General features: G+C 41.2%; 1 protein-coding gene and 1 long non-coding RNA gene across 5 annotated transcripts in view; one reads left to right on the forward strand and one right to left on the reverse strand.

Annotated features, from left to right (window-relative positions):
- The first annotated feature begins 1743 nt into the window (after positions 1 to 1743).
- The window catches only part of LOC119230583 (uncharacterized), a 230447-nt gene continuing 207415 nt past the window's right edge, over positions 1744 to 24775 (forward strand). For both annotated transcript variants that reach the window (XR_008549577.1, XR_008549578.1), the window contains exon 1: positions 1744 to 1794. This is a non-coding gene — a long non-coding RNA (uncharacterized LOC119230583). The remainder of the gene's footprint in view (positions 1795 to 24775) is intronic.
- The window catches only part of VLDLR (very low density lipoprotein receptor), a 29624-nt gene continuing 19274 nt past the window's right edge, over positions 14426 to 24775 (reverse strand). Inside the window, exons 5-19 of one of the 3 annotated variants that reach the window (XM_037491851.2) lie at positions 24249 to 24620; positions 24030 to 24152; positions 23821 to 23943; positions 23254 to 23373; positions 23026 to 23151; positions 22364 to 22535; positions 21546 to 21764; positions 20536 to 20654; positions 19758 to 19897; positions 19295 to 19436; positions 18346 to 18492; positions 17372 to 17455; positions 16929 to 17009; positions 15920 to 16089; positions 14426 to 15066 (exon numbers count right to left, since the gene is read on the reverse strand). In XM_037491851.2, coding sequence (XP_037347748.1) covers positions 15031 to 15066; positions 15920 to 16089; positions 16929 to 17009; positions 17372 to 17455; positions 18346 to 18492; positions 19295 to 19436; positions 19758 to 19897; positions 20536 to 20654; positions 21546 to 21764; positions 22364 to 22535; positions 23026 to 23151; positions 23254 to 23373; positions 23821 to 23943; positions 24030 to 24152; positions 24249 to 24620 — 2174 coding nt within the window. In that variant the 3' untranslated portion in view covers positions 14426 to 15030. The remainder of the gene's footprint in view (positions 15067 to 15919; positions 16090 to 16928; positions 17010 to 17371; positions 17456 to 18345; positions 18493 to 19294; positions 19437 to 19757; positions 19898 to 20535; positions 20655 to 21545; positions 21765 to 22363; positions 22536 to 23025; positions 23152 to 23253; positions 23374 to 23820; positions 23944 to 24029; positions 24153 to 24248; positions 24621 to 24775) is intronic. The other 2 variants (XM_037491852.2, XM_054689132.1) reach the window with 2 other exon arrangements.

Here is a 24775-nt window from a genome sequence, read left to right on the forward strand (position 1 = left end):
TTTCCCCAAATTTAAGTTTTACAAGAACATCTTCAGTATTTTCTTCTGTATTGCAACTCAATGCCTGTATATTAGTAAAGCAAGCACACCTTCCAAATACAGTAAAATACTGTTGGGAGGGAGGCGCTGTGACATCAATGGAAAATTCAGCAGATTAGGGAATGATTTTCACTTGGCATCCGTGTGAATGACTTGGCATTGTCAATATGGGTGGGGGTGTTTTAAACACAAACTATCCTACACAGCCATTTTCATTGTAAACCAAAAGTCCTTGATGCCTGGCATCAGCAACATTTCTTCTGGGAAGTGAACCTGCAAAAGGTACACAGGGCAAATCTCTTTTCAAACAGCCATGAAAAAAATCATATTTGTATAGTACACATCTGTTATGCCATCTGGTCTTTAAAACAACTGTGCAAAATGATTAAGTCAGATTTTATCATTGACTCATTTTACAGATAAAGAAATGGAGGCTTGGAGATGGAAGAGAATTTACCAGGATTATAGTGCAAGTAGTAAAACTAAGATGGGAGCTCAGATCTCTTAACTCTGGCTTTCATGCTGTTACCATTATGGTCACAAACACTCAAGTGAAAATACAATCAGGTGAGTAAGTGACTCCTAGTTTGCACAGCTTAAAATACGCACACCTGTCATGTAACCTGGGGCGCGCCAATATTGTAGCCCCGGGGCAGAATATTTTGTAGATAAACTCCCAAATGTTACAGTTCCATAGAGAAAGAATTGTCTTGCTATTTAATAAGATGTTAATTTAGTTCATTAATGTGCTGTTTTGATAGTCTCTCAGAGATCTCATGAGTAAAATCTCAGGGAACAGGAGACAATTACAGAAAAATGTGAATGTATTTAAAAATAATAATCAGAGGCTCCTAACCTGGGGTATGGACATTTTTAGACTCCATAGATAGATAGAAACCAGCTAATCCTGAAGTCCCTAAAAATGTAAAATTTTGTGAGCCTGTATATTTTTTTCCTGGGAGGATCCTTACCCTTTCATCCAACTGTTGTTTTTTTTTTTTTTTTTTTCATTTTGAATAAAATCTTAAAATTGAAATGTATTTCCCTTTTTTCAATATTAATTAATTTTCTTTAATTTTTTTTATTGAAGTACCATTGGTTTACATTATTTTTAGTATTTTGCAAGTGTAGGATCTCACTCTTCAGGTGCAGCCACCATAGCACAGCTGGGAACAAAGCGCCCCTAGTTCTCCACCATAGTTCATAGTTCACTGTGCTCTCCCCACTTTTCCTCCCTCCTCCCCTTCCATCTCTGGGTGCCTCAGTGTGTGGTCAACTTTCAAGGGTTAGTTTTTAAGTTTGACTTTATCTGACTATTTGTTTGATTTCTCTATAGTCCATATATTAAGCTAGGAAAAAGGTTGCATCCAACTTGTAAAGAAAGGTCTGCTTCTTGAAGAACCGCTGCACAGATGAATGAACAAAATTTTCCTCTTTCCCCCAGCAAGGCAGATTTCTCCCATCTCCTGAGCTCTCCGTGAGCTAATTGTCTGCCTCCGCTTGCATTTGGTAGCCAGTGAGCACAGCTTTGTCTTGTTACTTAATTGTTATAAATAGGAGGGACTTTATCGCAGTTGTCAGTGTTTGTTTCAGGATACCCAGAATCCCTCTGTGTAGAAGCTTAAGAAATCACAGATTCAGAAATGTGCACTTTCATCACCCTGATAACTAAATCAAGTTGATTGTTGACTCATTTTACAGCTGGAAAAATGGAGCATTGGAGATGGAAAAGAATTTACAAGGACTTCAAAGTGAGTAAGTACTTTAAAGTTTGGAACTCAGAATGTTTAACTCTTATCTGAGGACTTGCGGGATGGAGCTTTTTGCAGCCATACTTAAATAAGGTTCTTAATTGCAAGTTAATTCTGAATACAAGCTGAAATAAGTATGATTATCAAGTTATGGGACAATTTTTTAATAATCTCACCACTGTTTAATAACCGAGGTGAGAGTTACTCCAGTTAGTGTAGTTCCTATGGTAGTTATATGTTATTTTGCTGTTGTTTTTATTGAACTTATATTGATTATAGTATTATATATGTTTCAGTTGTGTGTCATTATAAATCAATGTCTAGATACTATATTAAGTTCATTAACTGAAAAGTTTAATTGTATCTTTCACCATTGAGTTGGCCTCTTTTTCCTGATTTGTGCATTGTCCATCCCTCTGCTGTTCTGGTAACCACTCATTTGGCTTTATTGTGAAAGACTTATGTTTGTTTGATTTAGTGCATTCATTTGTTTTTTATGTATCACATATGAGTGAAATAAGTTCTTTTTTTTTTCCATCTGACATATCACTAAGCATAATAATCTCTAGCTTCATCCATGTTGATGCAATTGTCAGAATTTCATCATTTTTAAATAGTGGAGTAATATTGCAATGTGTATATATACCACCATGTCATTTTTATCCCGTCATCTGGTAATGGATGCTTATGATGTTTCTAATTGTTAGCTATTGTAAATAATGCTGTGATGAACGTGTGGGTGCATATATCTCTTCAAATCAGTGTTTTTGTACTTTTTGGTACACACCCACAAGTAGGATAACTGTGTCATATTGAATGTTTTTAATTTTTTTTAAAGATTTATTTATTTATTTATTTATATAAGCACTGGGTAGAGTCAGAAGCGCGGGAGGGTGAGAGAATTCACCAGAGCCAAAGCGGGGAGCAGAACAGGCAGAAGGATCGAAGTACACTGCTGAGGGGAGCAGTGGGCAGCAGGAGAGGTCTGCGCGCCATGTGGGACCCTCTCCGGTGGCCGGGAATCGAACTGGTGCTGCAGAGGCTGTGGGCAGCTTCGCAGCCCAGTGCTCAACCGCTGTGCCACCAGGGGAGGCCAGAATGTTTTTAATTTTTTTGAAGACTCTCCATGCTGCTTTCTGTAATGACTATACCAGTTTACATTCCCAACAATATCCTTTCCCACACTTGTTTCTTGTCTTTGCAAACTAGCCATTCTCACAGGTGTGAGGTGACAGATTATATCATTGTTGTTTTGATTTTCATTTCCCAATTAATAAGAGGTGGTGACCATCGTTTTGTGTGTGTTGGCTACCCACATGTCTTTTTGGGAGAAATGTCAGATTCTTTGTCTATTTTTTAATAGGGGTGTTTGGTTTTTTTTGTTGCTGTTGTTGAGTTTTATGAGTTGTATATATATGTTGGATAGTAACCTCTGCTCAGATGTGTGATTTGCAATTATCTTCTCACATTCAGAAGGATGTCTTTTCATTTTGATGATAACTTCTTTTGCTGTGCAGAAGCTTTTTAGTTTGTTGTAGTTCTATTCATTTATTTTTGTTTGCTGTTGGAGTCAGGTCCCAAAGACATTTTTTAGACCAATATCAAGAGGAGATCACTTATGTTTTCTTCTTTGTATTTTATGGTTTCCTGTCTTACTTTCAAGTCTTTAATCCATTTTGAATTTATTTTTGTGTATGGTATTTGATAGTTGTCAATCTTTTGCATGTTGCTGCTTGGTTATTCCAACAACATTTATGGTTGTTTTTATGGTTATGTGTTTATTTCAAAGATGGTTCCATTGACTAAGTGTGTTTGTGAGAGTTCCTCATTTGGATGACTATGGAGGGTTTCAAAACTGTTTTAACTAGCAAGACAAATTACTATGTTCCTTGACTGAATACTCTGACTTTCGCAGTTTCAAAATATTAAATCTGCCCTTAAGGATGTAAGATTCGCTTTGACTATATGTATGTGTGTGTGTGGGGGGGGGGGGAACAGCTTTGTGCTCACTGAATCAAAATCCTCAGAGGACCTCTAAATTGTGTGGGTTATAGGACAGCATTGGAATAGGCAAGCAACCTCTCAGGGAAACACTTTTCAACTGAAGGCATGAACTCTGATATACTTTTTTACAAAATGTTGCTTGCATTCATGGGCTCAATTTAATTTAACACATAATATCTGAGCACTTGAAAAGCACCCAAATTTGTGTCATACTTGGGGGTGGAGAACAAAGATTACTGAGTCTAAATTATTATATCAAAGGATCTTGTATTGCATTTAGTTAGGAAATTATACCGATAAAAAATAGATACTCTGAATATAATGAAGTATGTGTTATTACAGAATAATATGTTAGGCACACTAGAAATGCATGACCCTAATGGGGGGAGGCACCAGGGAAGTCTTCGTGGAGGAGGTGGCATATGAACCAAGTCTTGAAAGCAGAGAAAAAGCAAAGTGAGGAAAGATGAGAGGATCAGGAGCAAAGACACAGTTTTGTGTAGGAAGCAGGGGAATGTGGAGAGGGAGGGCATGTGAACAGTTGAGTGTTATCAGAGCACAGGCTTTCAGCTGGGGAATTGCAGGATATAAGAGAACTGACTAGCAGGCATCAGGTTATGTTTATCTTGAGCCTGTGCCTGAAGACCTTGACTTTCTATAGGAAACAAGTCATCCAAGGTAGGGAGTGATGTTGTCATATTTACTTTGGAAAGATGATTCCATAGTTTGAAATATCCAAACCCCTACAGGCTGTTGCTGTAATGAGTTCTGTACACTAGCAAAATGCTGAGTATGTATGTCTTTTTTTTTTTTTTGTACATATCATCTTAAAACTACCTGATCCCCCCTAATAAATTTAATAATTTATAATGTATTCTGGAGTCACTTTGCCCCTTATGCTCCAGATAATAAGGACTTGAACTTCCATTCTACATCTTGTGGAAAGTCTGTTGTCCCAGCCAAAGAGTTTGAAGACTCCCCGAGGTATTGTTGTCTGGGTCTAAGCTTTTTGCAGCTACTGCATTAGCTCAGTCCAGTTCATGAATTGTTTTCTAAGCCCTCCCTCTAGTTCCCCATGTTTCTGCCATGTCAATCCAGATTTGTTCCTGGGCCCCTCATGTAGGAGTTTGTGTGTCCCAGACACTTAACCGAAGGACTGGTTGGGGGGTGGGGTGGATAGATGTACAGGACAGAAAGTGTAAGCAGTGCAGAATTGCGTATTAGATGTCTGTGAACTTGAGCCCCATGTGTCTCCCACACAGCATGAGATCTGCTTTCCTCTCCACCGTGTAGCTTGTAGCCTTTCCCTCTAAGCTCCAGCCTGATCCCTCTCTTGAAAGTGTAACCCAGAAATCTGTCTCTGCTCCCCCAAACTCTGCTTAGGACCTCCTTTTATACATCCAAAGGTTTTCCTTCTCTCACAGCAATAAGGAACTTCCTTTCTCAGGAATTTCCAGCCCTCCTGCCAAGACAAAAGAAGCTACAGTTAGGATTTGGTTTTAAATCCTCTTTTTTCACCTCACTTTCACAGGGTTTCTGAGAGAACTTGAAATCCACACAAACTGGTGTTTTGCTTTTGGTGGATCTGCACTGTTAATTGGGCCTATTGCAGTCTTATCTGTTTGCAAATGGTGGCAGTTCAGAGAGTGCTGGGGGCACAGTGCCTGCTGCAGGGGGGAGGAGGAAGAAAGGCATGTAACCCCTATTCTTAGATAAGTGGCACCACCACCCCACCCCCGCCCCAGGTTACAGGACTGAAATAGGGACGGCTGCCTTTCTTTTCCGAATGTGGAGAGGTCCAGGGCAAATGTTTGGGAAGAGGCTGTTTTCTGTTTCAGAACTGTTTTGCTGCTATTGCCTTCTCTTCAGTGACATGCAGAGCCTATGCCTGCTTCTTAACTGATGAAATAAAAATCCTTTCCTGAAAGTTTGGGTCCTCAGAAGCTGGTGTCTTGCAAAATAATGTCCTTTTCTATTTGTTTATGCTAACTCACAAGCTGTTGTTCAGTTTCTGGGCTTATGGCATAATTGTTATTCTGTGGGTGACGTAAGCATTGTCTGATGAATGGGCTCTCCTTGGCCAGGTGAGTTTAGGCAGACATTTTCTGCTTCCCTAGCTGGAGCTTTTACCTCCGCCATCAGGTAAGTGATCTTGGGATTCCTTTTAGCCCAGAAATGCCAGGATCTTAATATTCATTGGGAAAAAGTAGTCCTGGTAATTCACCAGTGCCTTCACCAGCTGGGTAATAGGGAAAATGTAAAGCACTGGATAGATAAAAAATGCTGGATCCTGTCAAAAGCCATGTAGGTTAAAAGAGAAAGAGTGTTACCCACAGAAGACACCTGAAGAGCTGGCACAAAATCCATACCCATATGACACTGCCAAGATGTATAGCTATAAGGGATTTGCGTTGAAGGTAGGAGTGGACTCCATTTGAATGGGTGAAACACTCACTAGTACTTGCGTGGATTGGGATTAATACTCCAGGCTCTTCAGTTCTTCTAGATCCAGTCTACCCTCACAACTTCCATGCAGCCCCCCTGAGTTTCTCTACTCATGCTGGGCTTTTGCCTGTCATCCCTGTCCAAGCCACACTGATGTCCCACAGACTAGAGTTCAGCTGCGATCCTAAGCAGCTCGGCTCTCCTGGAGGAAGGGACCATCCATCTACCACAGTGTCCACACCAAGACAGCCTGTACACATAGCCCCATAAGGTGATGGGCCAGATGTGGAGTAGAGGTTTCTCTCACCGCCCCCTCCCCCCCATCCCAGCCCCACCGTGGCCAGCTACCTGCCCCACTGCCATGTGCTCTGTTGATCTTCTTGTTTTGCTCTGGCCTTCCTGCAGCCTATCCCGCCTGTGTGATCCTTTTAAAATGTGATGTTGCTTCACTGTTCCCAAATGCTCTAAAGTTGTCCAGTCACATAAAATAAAACCCTGAGTTTCTGCCACACCCTTGAAAACTCTATCACATGGTCTTTGCTGCTGTGTTCTCTTCCCTCTCCGCCTTGACCACCTCCAGCTACAGGGCCCTCTGGGTTTTTCACAGATGGGTGAAGCATACTCATACCTCAGGACTTCTGTCTCTGCTCTGTCCTTCTGTGCTCACTCCCACATTTCTCCAGGTGCTCTGCCCAAGTCATCTTCTTGGAGGGCTTCCTCGATGACTGTAGTGAGTATAGCACACTTCGTCATCCTCCTGTCCAATTTCTCTGTGTTGTTTCCCTTTGTAGCTCTTACTACTCCCTGACAAGTTAAATATCTGTTATGGACTGGACTCCCAGCCAGAATGAAGGATAGGGTTTTGACCTGTCTTGTTCTTCATCTGTCACCAAAAATTCAAAGTAAAGCCTGATACATAGGAGGTATTGAACAAATGAATGAATTATGAACAGTATAAGTGTGTGTGTGTGTATAGGCACCTTCTTGAAGGGACTATATACTCTTCCTCAGTTTCACTAAAATGTTAAAAATTTTTGGCATTTCTCCTAAATGTTCAGTCTAGGATATGCCATTTATGAAAGTGTCCTTGAATATTTTAGATACTGTCCCAAGACCAGAGAAGGGATGCCAATTGTTATTTAGTTATCTAAAATCATCTTCCAGCATTGATAAACCTTTCTCAGGAAATCACAAGGCTATTCATTTTTGGTCAGGTAAAATGACTTTAAAGCTTTCAGCTTTAAAGAACTAATTCTCAGCAAATTTCCCATGTAAATGGGTGAATTTAAGAAAACAAGTGACTACGGATTTAAAATATACTCTCTGCCCTCAATCAGTAAGCCAAGAAATGGATCTGAATTAGAGAATACAGCATTAGTTAAATGTTCAGCCCCCAAATTTAGCATTATTCAACATTCTTTCCTGGATTATAGGCCAATCACATTTCCTGAGCACAGGGAATCCAAAAAGTGTGTTGACCTCACCTTCTTGAGGGGTATAAAATTTAGCCTGTCTTTTCCTACTACTGATTAAGGAGACCTCTGTATAATTGGTGAACTTAAACTAGTCACGTGTGCTCTTTAATCAGTGGAGGGTCGCACATAAGGCTTCCTGCAAAGCTTATCGGTGCAGATGATAGGTGACGATTAATCTTGGCTTTTTTTGAAGTAAAAAATAAAAGAAAAAGATTATCAAATGCTGGCATTTCAAGGGGAGTCCAAAAAAGGAACATTTGCAAGTGGGATTTAATATATGAATGCAGATCTCCAAATGGACACAAGTAAAGGATTCGATTTTTTTTTTAAACAATTAAAATTGTTTGGCTCTAGAAAAAGCAGCTATTATTTGAGTAAGTCACTTTGTACATGTTGCCTCTCCCTCTTATGAGAACCCTCTTCTGGAATGCATTAAGATTTTCAAAGCAGGGGCCTCCCTGGTGGCGCTGGCAGTTGAGCATAGCCCTGTGAAGCTGTCCGCAGCCTCTGCAGTGCTGGTTCGATCCCTGCCGGCCTGGGAGCAACCCACATAGCGAGAAGACCTCTCCTGTCTCGCCCGCTGCTCCCTTCAGCAGTGTATTTCATCAGTTTCCTGTTCTGTTCCCCACTCTGTCTCTGGTGAATCCTCTCACTCTCCCGCACATCTGGCCTGTACCCCAGTTCTTGTATAAATAAAATAAATCTTAAAAAAAAAAGATTGTCAGAGCAGGACAGAAGCTAGGATCATAAGCAACTTACCTGTGGTCATAGCAAGTTAAGCAAGGTGAGAATATCCCAACTCACTGCAAAGCGACTATTCATGTAACATTTCACTCAGTAAGTGGATTCATTAAGGATTCAACTGCTGAGCTTTTTTATTTTTTAAAGATTTATTTTTCAAGAACCAGGGCACAAGCCAGATGTGTGGGAGGGTGAGAGGATTCACCAGAGACAGAGCGGGGAACAGAACAGGCAGACTGACTGAAATACACTGTTGAGGGGAGCAGTGGGCGAGACAGGAGAGGTCTGCCGCGCCATGTGGGTATCTTGCTTGCTGGCCAGGATCAAACCTATGCTGCAGAGGCTGTAGACAGCTTCACAGTGCTGCTCTCAACCACCTGCGCCACCAGGAGGCCCCTCAACTGTTGAGCTTTTAAAGACTTTTCTCCCTTTCTCTTTTTTTGGACAGTTTATCTTCCCTTCAATTCACTTATTTTTCTCCCACTACTTTCTTAGATTTCCTGAGCCAGTTTCGGTTGCAACACCCAATATAATTCAAGCAAATTAGGGCTATTGCTTGGGAAACATTTCAGATAGAGTATTTCTAAGGTTCACACAAATTGAAACCTGTCATCAATGGATTTCAATGAGGACCACTTCAGAGCTGATGAGAGGAAAGCATGGAAGGAATTTACTTGCTTGTCGTGGCCCATCCTGTCCTACGGCTCATCAAGTCCTGCCACCCTCCTGTAGCGTGGGAGGCCTTTTTCTCTCCTACCCACAGGAGGAAACTTTGACCTAGCCCTCCTGTAAAAGGAGGTTTGCTTTTCGTTTCTTTCATGGGAGGGGTGACACTTTTGCACTTTTGAATATGGCAAGAAAGGGAACATCTCTGAGATTTGGGAACCAAATCTAGGTGGTCCTAGTTGTTTCCCAGAAAGGGGAAGATTTTCCCTGGTGCTCAGAAAATGCCAGAAAAGAGGTGATGAGTCACCTCCAGTGATTCAGTTGAGAAAAGAAGAGAAATGAGAGTAAAAGTTTCTGATAAAATTCTCTAGAAAAAGGAAAAGCTAACAATTATTTCAAAAACAAACTTTTATTTAAATATGCAGTTCAGGAACAAAAGAAGACTGTTCATCTACAGATCCACAGGACTGGATACATTCTGGGACACGGGTCTGTTACTCTGAGGAGCCCAAGTATGAGAATTTGATTGTACATTCTGGACTCCAAAGACCTTTTATTCTCTTAAATCACATTTCAGTATCAAGTGACATTTTTTAAAAGAGCAAAGTAGTTTTGTTTAAATTGGGTCATTTGGTTCACAGAATTCTCTTCCCCTTGGGCCATGCATGTAAATTGAGACCCACCACGGTTTCAGTGAGATTCTGAAATATCTAAGAGGCCGACCTTCAGTTATGGCGTCATCTTTTAGTTGACACCGACAAGCTCTGCCTGTCTTTTAGGCAGGGCTCTCCTCGCTCCTTGGGCCTTAACAGGTGAGATTTGTTGTCTAACAGCTTATTTCTCCAACAACCTTACATATGGCAGTGATGCTGCATGTCTCCACATTCCTTTCGGGAATGTTTATCCTTTACTCTGTAATCCAGTATTTATTTCTGCTTCATGAAGGGGCCAAGGAAAATAATTCTGGAACTTCTAGCTTCTAGTAGGTGTGACGCATGACTGACAGAAGTTCCCTGTGCTGACGTGGTGCAGCAGCGCTTGCTTTATGCTGCCAGCACTGCCAGTCTGGAAGCCCACCCAATGGGCGCCTGAGAAGCTGCTTAGCTTCCTAGGGTCAGTGGTCAAGGGGACTTCGCGTCATCTGCACCCAGGACTGCCTGTTTCTGAGGAGACGGCAGTCAGCACAGTAGGACTGGAGTCATGTTCCTTGTAGCCTCGCTTTTCAATTAGAGATAATATCTATTCAGGTTCTCATGGAGAGCAGATAAAATACCATGCATATTTATTTAGCATGTTATTAAAGCATAGGGCGAGAACTTCAGGGAGATTCAAAGTGCTTCAGTGGCCACCTGAACGACTGTGCCCAGTCGTTTCTGTGTCCCAGGCAATAAAGTCAAAAGGGTCAATACTGGCTGTGCTTCTAGGGTTTAAGCCCTGTAATCCTTTAGCCTTTTTTTTTTTTTTTTTTTTTTTTCAATTTAAACGCAAAGGTGCTACTACTACCTGAATTTCAGACTCACATCTCATCAAACAGATGTCACAGAAAATGCAGGGGACAAGGTCCAGTGCATGCTGCTCTCAATACTGAGTCAAGTTACTTGTAATTCTCACTGGTAAAAGTCCCATATCAGTTTCTAGATTGTGGTTCAAAAAACAAACACAGGCATATCACTGAGAGTGATATTTAGCAGTGACATTCGCTCTGCACCTACTAAGTGCCACATATCACATTGAGCACTCTGTGTGCCTTCTCAGTCCTTCACATATCCAGCCAGACTGTTCCCATACCTCCATTTCCAGAAGGCATCAGTAACTTCCCAAAGTACCACATGCAAGAAGGACAGAGAGATCAGTGCTGTTAGCCTCTTTGCCTCCAACCTGACTTTCTCCTTAAGCCTAGTGAAGAAGACCCCAAGCCACAGGGTCACCTCTGGAGCCTACACCCCCACCCTCACCCTGTCTTACTCCTGCTTGTGTCCATGGACAGGAGATTTTCAGGGTCCTGTGAGTCAGTGGTCCCACTCCTTTGCTTCTCATTTTCAAATATACCAGGTTCAAAAACATGGAACTAATTCAGGAGACATGATAGATGCAAAACTACTGTGTTTCTCACCAGGCTGTTCATGCATCCCCACATTTGACATGTAGGCCCTTACTGCTGACTCACATTCAGCTTTTCAAGTGTGAAAGGTAGACAGGAATGAGGTGTGTATAAAGAAGATTGCTTACTCTTCACATGAAGCTGTTCTGAGCTGGAAATTGTCCATGCTTGATTTGCGTGAAGTTCAGCATATTCTTCAAATTCAGTCCCCCAGTATTTGGAAATAAAATACCTTTCTTTACCTTTATGTATTCCTGAACCTCCACAATTTAGGTCCATGATGCAGCTGAAATATGCATATATAATCCTTGATTTTACCCCCGAGTCAGGCTGAAACTTGACTATGCAACTGAAGAGGTCAGATTCAGTGATCAGGCAAGTTGTATTCTTCATTTTTAGATCTAAGTTATCATAGGAAAATGTGTACCTGCTTTTTTGTAAGTGTTCCTACCATTAGAATTCTACCTTTCATGTGGGTTCAAAATAATAAAGCTTCACAAAATAATAACTCCAGTTAGGCTATATGATATAGGCATGTACCCTGCCAGAATGTTTTGGTTGGGGATGAGGCCAGCTAGAAGGTAGAATTTAAGTAGGTGTCTTATTTCTGAGTGTTGTTAACTGAAGAGTTGGTCCTTTATATGCCCTATAGTTTTGCAACTTTAAGCTTGCCTTCTCATTTTTGAGAAAGGTTATCTTCCGAACACAAAGAATAGAAACAGGTGCCAAAGTTGAAGCCACTCTTTTTGTTTTGCTTAGTTCTTGTGTTTATCAAGAATAGAAGACCAGAGAGACTTAGAAAGGGTACCAAGGCTTTAAAATATCTATATGAATGTTTTTAAACAGTTATCAACAGTTGAACAATTGGGACTATACATTGCTAAAGAGCTTGCAAAGTCCACTTACAAATTTAGACCCAGGCAATTAGCTGTGTTTCCTTACCAGAAACCACAAATATGTTTGCCTTTCATCTGTTCTTCATAGCAATTCTAAGTCTCTGGAGGACCCATTTTTAGTCACTGTGTCATTTCTCTTGATAAAATTTGTGTTGTTTATTAATTCTCATCTCCTACATTAAACTCCACAGACAGCAAACTTATACCAGTGTTTCACAGAGGATTCTTAAAGTTCTTGTTTGGATGCTAATGTCCCTGTGAACTACTGTCATATGCCAAGTTGACTAGCCATATTACTATTCTTATTTCAAAAGATCTTTCTAGTTACTTTACTTCAAATGCATTTGTACCTCTTACGTTAGTTTTTGTCACTGGCTACTTATGAGGAAGGGCAAGGTAAAAGGTGAGGATACGTTTAAATATTAGAAATTGGAACCTCCAACCTGAAGGAACACACCAGGGACTGGAATCTAAGAGCAGATGACAGAATAATTCCTTACTTTGTTCTCAAAAACTATGGCTTTGGTCCTTATATTTGATAAATACTATGTAATCCTTGTAATGATGGGAGGGCAGGGGAAAACATTGGTATCCTTAAACTTTCTAGGGAAATACTATATTGTTCCAATAAAAATAAGTGTGGTTTGTACCACAGTAGGGTCAAAGTACCAGTCAAACAAATGGCTTCGGAGTTGAGATATGATGTATGATGAATGCTAAACTACTAATCAAATAGCCACCAAGTACTCCATGTCAGCAGGCCATATCCTGTTTGGTTTGCTAACTACTGTAGAGTAAGCAACAGGTGAGAAGCAGAGTCCTACCTTCTTAGTGACAGCCTTTTCCTTCTACATGTATGACCTTCATGCCTCCCATAAAAAAAAAAGAGCCACACCTGTCCTTTCACTTTCAGCTATTTCACAAAAACAGTATGATAGAAGCAGCTGCTTCTTGTAGGATTACTGATCTCCTAGTTTAAGTCATAAGCAAGATGTTAACTTATTCCAGATACAAAGGGAGTGTGAATCATCCACTAATTCTTTTAGCTACTCAGAGCATCTTTTCTTCTCTGCTACTTTATTGGTCATATTAATCCCTAGGGGAATTGTATCTTCAACAGTGGAATTCCCACTTCACTCTGGACTTAAAACATCCTCTCAGGACTTCAAACCTTGTATCTTCCCCTGCTTTCTTGCATCCACAGAGAAAGGACTAATGCTTGGTTAGATGGAATACTTGAAGTCCTGTGCTATTATTTTTCCTCTCAAACTTCTTATATACTTTTCATACTAAATGCTTTAGAAATTGTCCATACGAGGAATCCATCCTATGGCAGCCAGGTTGAGGAATTAGGACATAGTCCAGATTCTCCATGAAGTCACCTTAGAACCATGATTTTTCAACCTTTAGTTTACACTGGAATCACCTGTAGTGCTTGTGAGAACACACATTCCTGGAACCCACCCCCAGGGTTTCAGCAGGTCTGTTATGGGATATGAGAGTTTCTGCATGTCTGACAAGTTCCCAGGTAATGCAGATGCTGCTAGTCTTGAAACCACACTGAGCAGCAGTGACTTACTCTTCAAGATGGCACTACTGGTTATTTCCTCTTTGTCTCTTCATGATAGACTGTCTTGCATTTTAAAAGAAGACATTCTTTTGCATGCCTTAGAAGGCACTTGTCTTTAGCTATATAAAATGGTAGAAATGAAGAATAGAGACTTAATGTGATATGAAACTTTCCTCTAAGTAAGAAGAATTCTAAGTATAGGCTAAGTTAGCTTCTTTTATAAAATAAATATTAGAAAAGCAAATATTAAGGGGTACCTCATTATTTTAGTACTTGGCTATAAGAGAAACTAACCACGTTATAGGCTTTGTTATATAACATCAAGATCTGTAGGTCATATATTTAGTTAGGGCACTTGGCACTACTCAGACTGTTTTATTATTTTTTTTAATAGCTTTTTTTTAAATTAATTAATTAGTTTGCTTATTTATTTATTTATACAAGCACCGGGTACAGTCAGAAGCGCGGGAGGGTGAGAGAATTCACCAGAGCCAGAGTGGGGAGCAGAGCAGGCAGAAGGACCGAAGTACACTGCTGAGGGGAGCAGCGGGCAGCAGGAGAGGTCTGCGCACCATGTGGGACCCTCCTCCGGTGGCCGGGAGCAGCCGGGGATTGAACCAGTGCTGCAGAGGCTGCGGGCAGCTTCGCAACCCAGCGCTCAACCGCTGCGCCACCGGGGAGGCCCTCAGACTGTTTTATAATAGAGTTTTTCCTACAGGAACAGGCACAAACCATGGTAAGCTGCTTGGTTTAATTTTTTAGCACTGGAAAAAAAATGTACAGTAGTCTGAACATCAGTCTTTGCAAACCTCCACTGAGGTCAAAGATTTCATTCATACGTACAAAATTAGTTTACAAATTTTTTGGCAATTTCATCTTAGTAACCCGTTTTATCCTATTGCCATTGTCCCAACCATTGAAAAAGTTTACAATAATTTACATAGAAATATTTTCAAAGTGCTTAAGAATAGTGATTGTTCTCTGGGATATTTACAGATGGCCTATACAATGTATGTACAGGTGGTATACATTATAGCACAAGTTTCATTGCTGGAATATGGCTTTCTAGGGAAAGTGCATATTTGGCCAGAGGTGGCAATACTGTCTAGAAATTCAAGGGTTACAGATACTCGGTAACCACATCCAAAGCTGAAGTAGAATGTGGAGAGGTATATTTACAAAAGTAATATAAAAACGGTCAAGTACACAAGCTTGATCCACGCAAAGATACTTGATGTTCTCCCAGACTAGAGGAAGAAAGACTTCAGCTGCTGGCTCGGTTACCATTCCGAAGTGGGGTAGTATTGATGTAGAGCTCAAAGGTTGAGACTTGTCTGAGAAGTCAAGCGAGATCGTCATCTGTGCTTACAACTGATATCTGTGGGAAAGAAAAGGTAAGGAATGAGCTTGGTGATCGCTTGCTGTTGGCAGCTCCAGTCTTGCAAATGGACCCTGCTCTGGAGTTAGTTATTCAGAGACCAAAGGTATATAGATGTCAGATCAAAAACAGGATTGTTTTTGTCAATGTTTGTCCTGTCAGTACAACAGGACTGGATTGTACCACTGATGTCCATCAATTTGAATTCAACTCTATGTCCTTGGTAGAGAAAATAGTGTGACTAATTCTACCTGTTCTACTGAGTGATTTTAAGTCTCAGAGAAAAAATGAAAAGACACATGTGCACCATGAATTGTCCATCACTCTCTGTTTCAGCCAGAGAACATGAGAGGGGGTTCTCAGCACTTGCTTTGTTCAGCCTGTTCCCTAAAGAGAAGATGAAGGGCAATGACTGACTTTGCTCCCAAGAGAAAATCAGCCCTATGAGGTAGAATAGGATGCTTTCAAGCACTTGGTGATTTTGGCTAAATAAATACATTGACTTTAAGCCAACTCCTCTACATATGATGTTAATTTATTTTTAATTATTCAGCAGGCAAATGATTTGATAGTTCACAGAGAAACTACTTGGTTCTAATATTTACATAGTTTCTATAGCAAAAATAGCTCAAATATGGTCTTAAGTTGTCGGATTTGTCATTCTGTAAGGGTCTGATGCCTTATGTCCTAACAGCCTAGACTATCTACCTTCCAGGTAGTGGATGAAGCAGTTGGTGGCTCTGTGGTCCTAATGTTTCTTCTTTCCCAGGAAGCCACAGCTCAAGTTAGTGACCTCCTGTCCCAAAAAGTCTTACTATAAGCCATGGTATATAAAAACATAAAACTGACTTACTGCTGGGTACGTGTGTCCAACAGAAGCACTATGTCTACCAATGTCTATTGATAGGTCCTCCTCAGTTGTCTTCAGGTACACAGGATTGTCAAAGTTCATGCTTTTCATGTTCTTGTGTTGCCAATTCCGCCACATCAAGTAGCCACCTACTGCTGCCATTGCTAAGAGCACTGAAAAAAGTTAAAGGATGACTAGGCATGGTCTGGTCTCAGAACTAAGCAAAACAAAAATCATGTCCAGGTTTCCATAATTGACATTATTTAAACTTTCTTGTTTTATGAAGTTAGGAGAGCTGTAAGTTAGAATATAAATGCACCAGTAGCATGAAATCAATTTAGACCAGTGGTTAAGCATTGTTCTAAGGGCTGGTGTTGAGTTATATATCCATCTGGGCAAGTGTGACTGCTGCTCCCCTCCCCACACCAACTGAATTAAAAGCATAGAAGCTTCTGGAGAGCTCTTTAAGTGTTCCTGGTGTGTTAGCTAAGCTTGGAATCCAGTAATTTAGGACAAAGAGGCCATTATAGCAAAGTGCCTTCAAATTCACATGTCCAATAATAGCTCTAGGGTTCTTCTCCTTCGGTTTGAAAATTCGTAACTATTTTTAATTTACCCTCTACAAGTCCTACAGTTCTTCAAGACTGCATTTAAGCATCTCCTCTGTAGGTAGCACTAGCTATATTACAAAGGGGAATAGGGCAGTGTTGTTTCTTAAAGGGACTCACTGTAAAAGGAGATAAGCCAGGTTAATAACTTGGAGATAGCAAGCATTTATGCACCTTTCATATCAAAGTTGAACATTTATCACTGTGCTAAGAATACCATGAAAGAGAAAGGTGTGGACTCACTGCAGCACACCTTGCTGAGGAGGGAGCAAATGTAATTCACTGTCACTAGTGCCAGAGCAGTATGAGGGGCCCGGCCCGGAGAAGCATCACTGGGTAAACTAGAAATGCCCATCTTGTATCTTAAAAGTTCATTGCATCCAGTATGGAGGGAATCTACTTACAGAGAGGAAGGATGGCCCAGGCAGCAGAAGTTCCTTTTGGGGGAACACTGACTTCTGATACTGCTGTGGTCACGTTGATCCCTACAGGGCAACAAAAGGAGTCTGTTTAGAAGCATCTGAATTCAGATGTAGAAATTACCCATCAGGCAGAGACCCATACTGTTGAGATTGTCATTTATGTTCAGTATCTACTACAATGGTATACCAGGAACTGGTCTAGAGCTATTGGAGAGTCACATAATAGTCACTTCATTAATAATTCTCCAATAGAATCCTCAATAAGTCAGGTAAGGCCAAGATTTTCAGGTTTTAAGTCTCTGGAGTTTAAAGCTGGGCTACCAATCAGGGGCAGGAGAAGTAGTTAAAAGCTGCATTAATTATCAAAGCAATAAAGAGTGTGACTGTTAGTTGAGATGAACAGTTTGCAGTACTGAACCCAATACCTCGAGGAACTAGTCCACTAGTTGGTGAAATTTCTGTTGTGTTGGTATCTTTTGTTTCACTGTAAGTCACAGTAGTTGTAGTACCTGAATTACAAAAACCAAGAACCTGGTTAATGCCAAGGTTCCAGAGTGGCTAGCTGTTTAGTACAGACAAGCCATGCGGTAAGTTATTTGAACACCATGGGAAACGCCAAACTACTGCTTAACTTAATTGCACAGTGGATGTGTCAAAACTGAGAGAAATAGCAGTCTTCATGCAAAATCAGAGACACACGACACTTTGGGTAGAACAACCAGCATTTGACACTTGACAATTCAAAATGATGCACAGACACACTTAATGACCCCTCTATACAATGTCCTATGCTTCTAGAAGTTACAAGAAATGATCTCTAAAGAGATTACCAAGCATACTGGTCTTATTGCCAGGTTGTCTCACAACTACTTTCTCAGTAAACTGAGCTACTACCTGCAGTGACTCAGCATTAAGCTAATAATATAAAAACCTCACAGAATGGATTCCTTGCTCACAACATACAAGTTAATTTGCCACTCAATCAAAAGCTAAAACAGAAAACTAAGATGCAAGTTTGGTGTAAATGTGAGTTTAAGATGATGTTATTCACTTCATCTGTTTCTTCTGTAAGCACCCCATTGATCCTCTCTTTGGATGCAAATGTGAAGTAAAACATTGTTTAATTTGCAGGTTGACTAGCTTGGCACATTACAGTATGGATCAGTGTAGGCATGTTGACATTTGAGTCACCTATAGACTCATCTGATGTTGAAATGAATTAAAAGTCAGTTCTGAAGTAAGGATATGAGTACCTGCCATGCAACATAGCAGGTATGTTCTCAGATCTAGTCTAAGAATTAGTTAAAAACAGGACCCTTAAGATCCAGGCCATTTTTTAAATAGTCTATTCTTTATCTGCTGTATGTCCTGCTTGTGTTTGAAAAGAAAAAGGTCTTACGTTGGCACTCCCGGCCATTTTCCTCTAGATTGTACCCATTGGGACAGGAACAGGTATACTTTGGAGAGTGGTCATTGATCTGTGGTGCTGGCAGGCATAGATATTCACATCCTCCATTCTTCATGTCTTCTTCACACCAATTTTTGCCTAGTCCAAAAAAAAGTCCTTTAAAATAGGTATTCCAGTGCTTGCCCAGTCCTAGGTACCAAGGTCCCAGTCTTTGGCCCCAAGGAGCTTAAATGTCTTCAAGTTAAAGCAATACCAACGAAGGGTAAATAGAACAGCCAGCATGCTGTATGGACACCGGGGGTCCACAGAAACTCCTTGGAAGTGGAATAAAATTTAAGTCTTGAGCCGACAGGTGGTGAGGAAGCAGGTAGGAAGTGAGAAGTACCAGGACTAACACTAATGGTCCTAAGCGTACAGTGAGGGCTCAGAGGAAGGAGACAAGCATGTTCTCCTAGCCTTGTCTGGCCTTGCTCCCTGGGAGGAACCCAGGAGTAGCAGGTTTGAGGGTTTCCCTTAAAACCAATCAAGTATCCTTAGCAGCATATGATCAGATGTGTCTGAGGATCTACACCACTCTCTGTAAGATGCATCTTAACAGGAAAGGTAGGGAAAATCTGTGACATAAAAGCTACATTAGTGGCAATGTAACAGTTTTAGCAAGAGTGGGTGAAGGTCAACAGAAACGTGAAAAACACCAAGGTGAAAAATTGAACACTGAGGGCTGGGGGGCGGGGAGGAGACAACAGGTAAACTTCTGAAGCCCTTTCACCAGGAAGCCAGAAATAAAGTATACTGAATACCATGTTTGAGGTAGAGCATAGGAGGGAAAGGTTCCATTTTAGAGCAAATTGCATGCCTAAAGAGCTACCAATACCCCAGCAGGTATTGTGTGATGCTGCCGCCCCTATCGTAGCCATAAAGGAGTGTGCCTCCCTGTTACCTGATGGCTGCACAAGCTCGTGATAGACAATGATGTCTTGGGCATCATTAAGGTTGTTAACTAGAGTGGCCAGCTCTGATCCAGTGAATTTATTGGCACCATAGACTGCTTCATTTTCCCCATCTATCCAGTAGACACGATCCTAAAACAGAACCCTCAAGTTAGCATGGACATCTAGGATTAACGCAAGTGAATATCTAAAGTCATCACCTGTCAACAATTTAATGGGCTGTTTATTTAATGCTGGGCTGGGACACTAGATGTAAAGTTATAAGAGAAGCAAGTTCAGGTTTCTTAAAGTGCTATGAGGAATCGGTCTCTAATCTGTCCAAGGTTTTAAGTGAAAGCGGTTTCTCAAGTCTTGCTCCTCTGCCCACCCCTCCTTCCCCCATGTCTTTCTTTCCTCTCCAAGGTGCTAGAGTAACTCAAAGGCATACACATAGATGGGAGACACATGTCTCACCTCAAATATTGTTAATGCAAGTGGGTGAGCTAGGAACTCCAGAGACTTCAGGACTATCCTGCGATCTTGGCCATTCAGATCCACACTGGATAACATGTGCAACTTGGAATCAAGCCAATAGAGGCGGCTCTTTATAAGGTCTAGGAAGAAAAAGATTGTCATTTCAGGATAAACCAGAACTGCACAAGATTCCACTTAAGATATATAAAGAGCCCAGTATTCTATTTGGGGGGGCTACTGCAGCAATCTGGTGGCATTTCATGCTTCCTTCTCTAGGGATCTTACAGGGGTCCCGGGAACATTGTGAAGGAGCATGCTAAATCTGTACTCATATCCATTTGGGGAACTAAAGGAGCACCTAAGACTCTCAGAGTAACTGATTATTTATATGCTACTCACATATAAATATTAAAAAGTATTTTCTGTCCTCCCCCAACAAGACAAAGAAAACTGCATTAATCCTGCAATTGAGGGAATGCTAGTATACCTATGCCAGGAGTGTTGAGGATGAGAATTCCCAAGGCCCAAGACACCAAATATGACACCAAATTTGTGTCATATATTGGGCCAAATTTACAGGAATGTTAGAAATTATGGAGCATGTAATTTTTTAAATCTACCATCCCACTGGTATTTCTCAGTTAACTCTCATCCAATATTCCTGCTCTAGAAGGAACCATGAGAGTTGTCTGCTCCATTCCAGAATTAACTGTAGAGGTGAGTTAAAACTCTGCGGAGACAGTTGTCTTAGTGGCAGAGGAAGGAAGAACATACTTACCAAGTGTAATTCCATTAGGCCATTGGATGTCCACTGTCACTAGCGGTCGTCTGTCAAATCCATTCATTCCTGCCTTTTCTATTTTAGCTGGTTCACCCCAGTCTGACCAGTAAACAAAACTGGGAAGAATCAGAAATAAGCCTCAGTGGTTTAGAAGGAATAAATTGTAGATAGAGACAAAAGTTCAAAGGGTGAACCAAAAACTCTGAAGACTGATTGAGATAAATAATAGTAAGGCTTAAGGGTTTAACTTAGGTTCTGGGTAAACAAAAGTTAACATTAAGAATGTACAGGCTCATTATTAACTATATTAATCTATATAAGTCTGACATTTCAATTTTAGCCCAAAGTCACAAGTTATATATTTCCTTTTTAAAAAGCCAATTCTTTTAGACACATGAGAGATGGCTCTGTTAAGTTTTATAGCAGGGGCTGGCTGATGATGTCCCAGTGAGGCATCACAGGAGCCGACTGTGATTTCCACAGGCTTAGTAAACATCCCAAGCGGTTTTCCTCTTTACCTAGTACAGCTTAGGGACACTCCTCAGTGGAATGTTTCTAGAGTGGTCTATGTATTTCAGCTGAACTTGCAAACAACTTGTACTTTTAGATGAAAGCCTTGAGGCAATGTGGTTACCAAAATCCCCACCTATCTTGCTAGTATTTAGGTCTGATCGTGCACAGCTAACCTGGCAAAGCAGTCAAACAAAAATGAGAAATGACTTATAGAAACTGGGTGTACTGAGGGCTCAGTTACAGTGCTTGGTGTACATCAAATCAGAAACTTTGATGTTAGGCAGCAGTCAGACTGCTCAGGGAGGGCCTGTCATATAGATGAGCCCATGGCATGTTTGCCCCACCTTGGTGCTATCTACAACTTGACATGGATAATTCTTTGTTGTGGGGAGCTGGGAAGTCATAGGATTTCAGTATAACTTCAGGCATGAGGAAAGCGCCTGGTCTATTCAGATAGCATCCAAAAGGCTACCTGATAAAAACAGAGTACAAACCCAGACAATGGGTCCACAGCTATGGAGGCAGGCTCTCGCAAGTCAGTGTTAAACAGGAACTTCCTCTTGGTTCCATCTAAGGTAGCTACTGAAATAGTCTTAGAAGCCGCGTCAGTCCAGTAGATGGTCTTGTACACCCAATCAACAGCAATGGCTGCAGGATTATAGACATTGTCGATCATTTTAACATGTCTACCAACCTTGTCACCAATTGAGGCACTGAAACAGAATAGGTCACAAGAAATTTAAGAGTTTCACACCATCAAAGCCTGGAGAATGGACTTTCTGCTTACAAAATGGTCAACAGCTTTGTTCAGAAGGAAACCTAGGAAGACCATATCTCACCACTCAAGTGATTTAACCAAGCTGCTTGTTGACAACAACTTACTACTATTCTTGGTTACCTAGTTGCTGGTATGTGTTCTATAAACAGGAGCAATATGCTTTTAAGTGATTTGTCTTAGTAGCTACCAAATGAACTTTTATAGATCCCACAGAGAAAAGGTGGCAACTGCCAATTCTATTTGTAGAAACTAAGAGTGGTTCTCAACTAACTGTAGAGAAAAGGGAGAAAAGGTAAGAATTAAAATGTCATCTGTTTTATCTTAAAGCTGTAGCCATCTTTTACTTCATAGATAATTGTTTATAATTAGGAACTGATAATAATAATGATAATAACATTAGTGTTTAGATTTAATATTTCCAGCTAATGAGACATGTTAGGTTGGACTACAGACAAGAAACACTCCTCCAAACCATCCCACAGGCCAAGTGACAATGACATAGGCCAAGATACCAGGGTTAGAACTGAAAGTTACCTGAAAATGGCCTTTTGGCTTAGATCAGCCCAAAACAGTTTCTGAGCAGCAATGTCAGCATCGAGAGCCACAGTGTTTCTTAGTTGTTCAACTAGTTGGATATATTCTTTCCTCTCTAAGCCAATCTTCCTGATGTCTCTTCGATTAGTAAAGATCAGACTTGGCTCTTTGCCTGCAAGACAGAGTCAGCTTTACTTAGTTTCACGGTCAGGTTGAGGTTCTTCTAAGTCACCTCCTCCCCACAGAGGAGCACTTAAAGTGAAGGCACTGTGAACACTTCAGGAGTACTCTTGTCATGGTCCATGCCTCTGGGACCTGCAAGCACTTCCCACTGTTTCAGAAGGCAGTTCTGAGAATACAGCATTCAACAAAAGGGCGGCTGATGAATTAGTACCTGATTTGAATAGCACTCAAGTTTTGGAAGCAGAAAATAAGCAAACCCAGTAGATATTCATGGCATCATATGCAAAAGGAATGACCAAGGCAGGTGTCTGGGGAAATGGTCTGCTATTTAACTTAGGTTACTTTACTGTGAGATTAGTAGCATTGCTCTCGAGTACTCTTTTAGATGAAGTTTAATTTGGTACATAGTCAATGGCTGTACCTTTCATAAGCACTTACTCATAAAGGTACCAGAGCAACACCAGTCCCAGTCCATTTACCTACTGCCTTGCACACGCCAGTGGCAAGATCCATTTGATAGCCACGACTACATTCACACTTGTAACCGCCTTTTAAGTTGATACAAATTTGACTGCAGATTCCCGGATTTTGGCATTCATCAATATCTAGGAGGGAAATTAGAATTAGTCTTGCTATTCCTATATCTTATTAGAGATACACTGTCCTAGCCCATCATCCCAGGGTTTAGGTTCTCTTCTTCGACTTACCGCCACAAGTTTTCCTATCTATCAGCTCAAACCCAGCTGCACAGTCACATTCGTAGCCTATAACTAGGTCTTTGCAGATATGGGAACATCCACCGTTATTAACCAAGCATTCATTTACATCTGAAATAAAAATGTAGTAAAGTTACTTGACAGCTTCTTCCAAATTGAAACTTGTCCTATGAACTCTTATCACAAATAACTTGGATTTTAATCGAGCAAGTCTGATCAAATTTAGGAGTTTCATAAGATTTAATCCTTGAAGATAAGCAAGACTGTATTGGGGGAGTAGTAAACCTACACCCACTCTCCTTGGCAAGTTCCCATTGGTTAAGCAGCATTTAGTCAAGTTACTCTATTGTGGATTAATTCTCTTTAAGGAGGTAAAGCTATACTCTAGCCTGTCACTGCTTGGGCTTATAAGTCATACAACTTCAATATAATTCCTTAGCCTAACGGTTGAACTTGGCTCATTAAAAGGAGGGGCATTGTGCAGGGTCCAAAAAGCATTAGCTATGCTCTATGCAACTGACCTCCTCAACTCTGCACTCAAGCAACCTCTTCACTTACGACATTCTTTCAGAGGCTCATCACTCCAGTCCCTGCAGTCCTGCTCCTGGTTACATACTTTGCTGGTATCTATGCATTCCCCACTTCTGCACTTGAATTTTCCAGGGCCCAAGCACTGATTGACTGCAAAGAGAAACAAAGAAGAGAGGCTGTATGAAGGAGCCTGTGCAGAGCAGCCCATTGACTAACCCTCAGAAAGAGGTCCTTACCATTTTTGCAGTTGACTTCATCAGAACCATCCACACAGTCTCGTATGCCATTACACTGCCTGCTGCCATGGATGCAGCTGCCATCCTCACACTCAAATTGGTCAGGTCGGCAGGTTCGAGAAGCTAGAAGGGAGGGAACACCATGGAATGATACTGCTAGCGGATCCATGACACCGAGCCAGGCACTGAACATACCAAGGCGATGCGAAAGCTACTTACGGCAGTTGACCTCATCACTGCCGTCCTTGCAGTCAGGATCCCCGTCACATCGCCACTTCTTGTGGATGCACTCGCCGGAGCCGCACTGGATCTCGCTGGCTGGACACTTGGTGTGTATCACTGGCTGGCGGCCACACTGCTCTAGGGACTCATCAGACTGGTCTGAGCAGTCTGCATCATCATCGCACACCCAGCTGATGGGGATGCAGGAAGAGGTGCTGCACTGGAACTCATGGGCGCCACAGGTGGGTGGGGCGCAGTCAAGCTCATCACTGCCATCACTACAGTCATCCTGGCCGTTGCACACAAAATTCCTGGAGATGCAGCGGCCACTGGAGCAAGTGAACTCATCAGAGCTGCATGTTATGTTGCCTATTGGGAGAGAAGAGGCCCACTGAAAGTGCATCAGGACTGTTCTTTCCAAGACTCTTGACTCAAAGTCTCATGCAGACCTTTGATCCTGAATCCTAGTTTTCTAGCTTAAATTAAAAGCTAAAGTGGAATTACATCAATATTTGAGTTTCTGG

Source organism: Talpa occidentalis, unplaced genomic scaffold (assembly GCF_014898055.3).
Source record: "Talpa occidentalis isolate TD23 unplaced genomic scaffold, MPIMG_talOcc4v2.1 talOcc4.7, whole genome shotgun sequence".
Classification (NCBI taxonomy): Eukaryota; Metazoa; Chordata; class Mammalia; order Eulipotyphla; family Talpidae; genus Talpa; species Talpa occidentalis.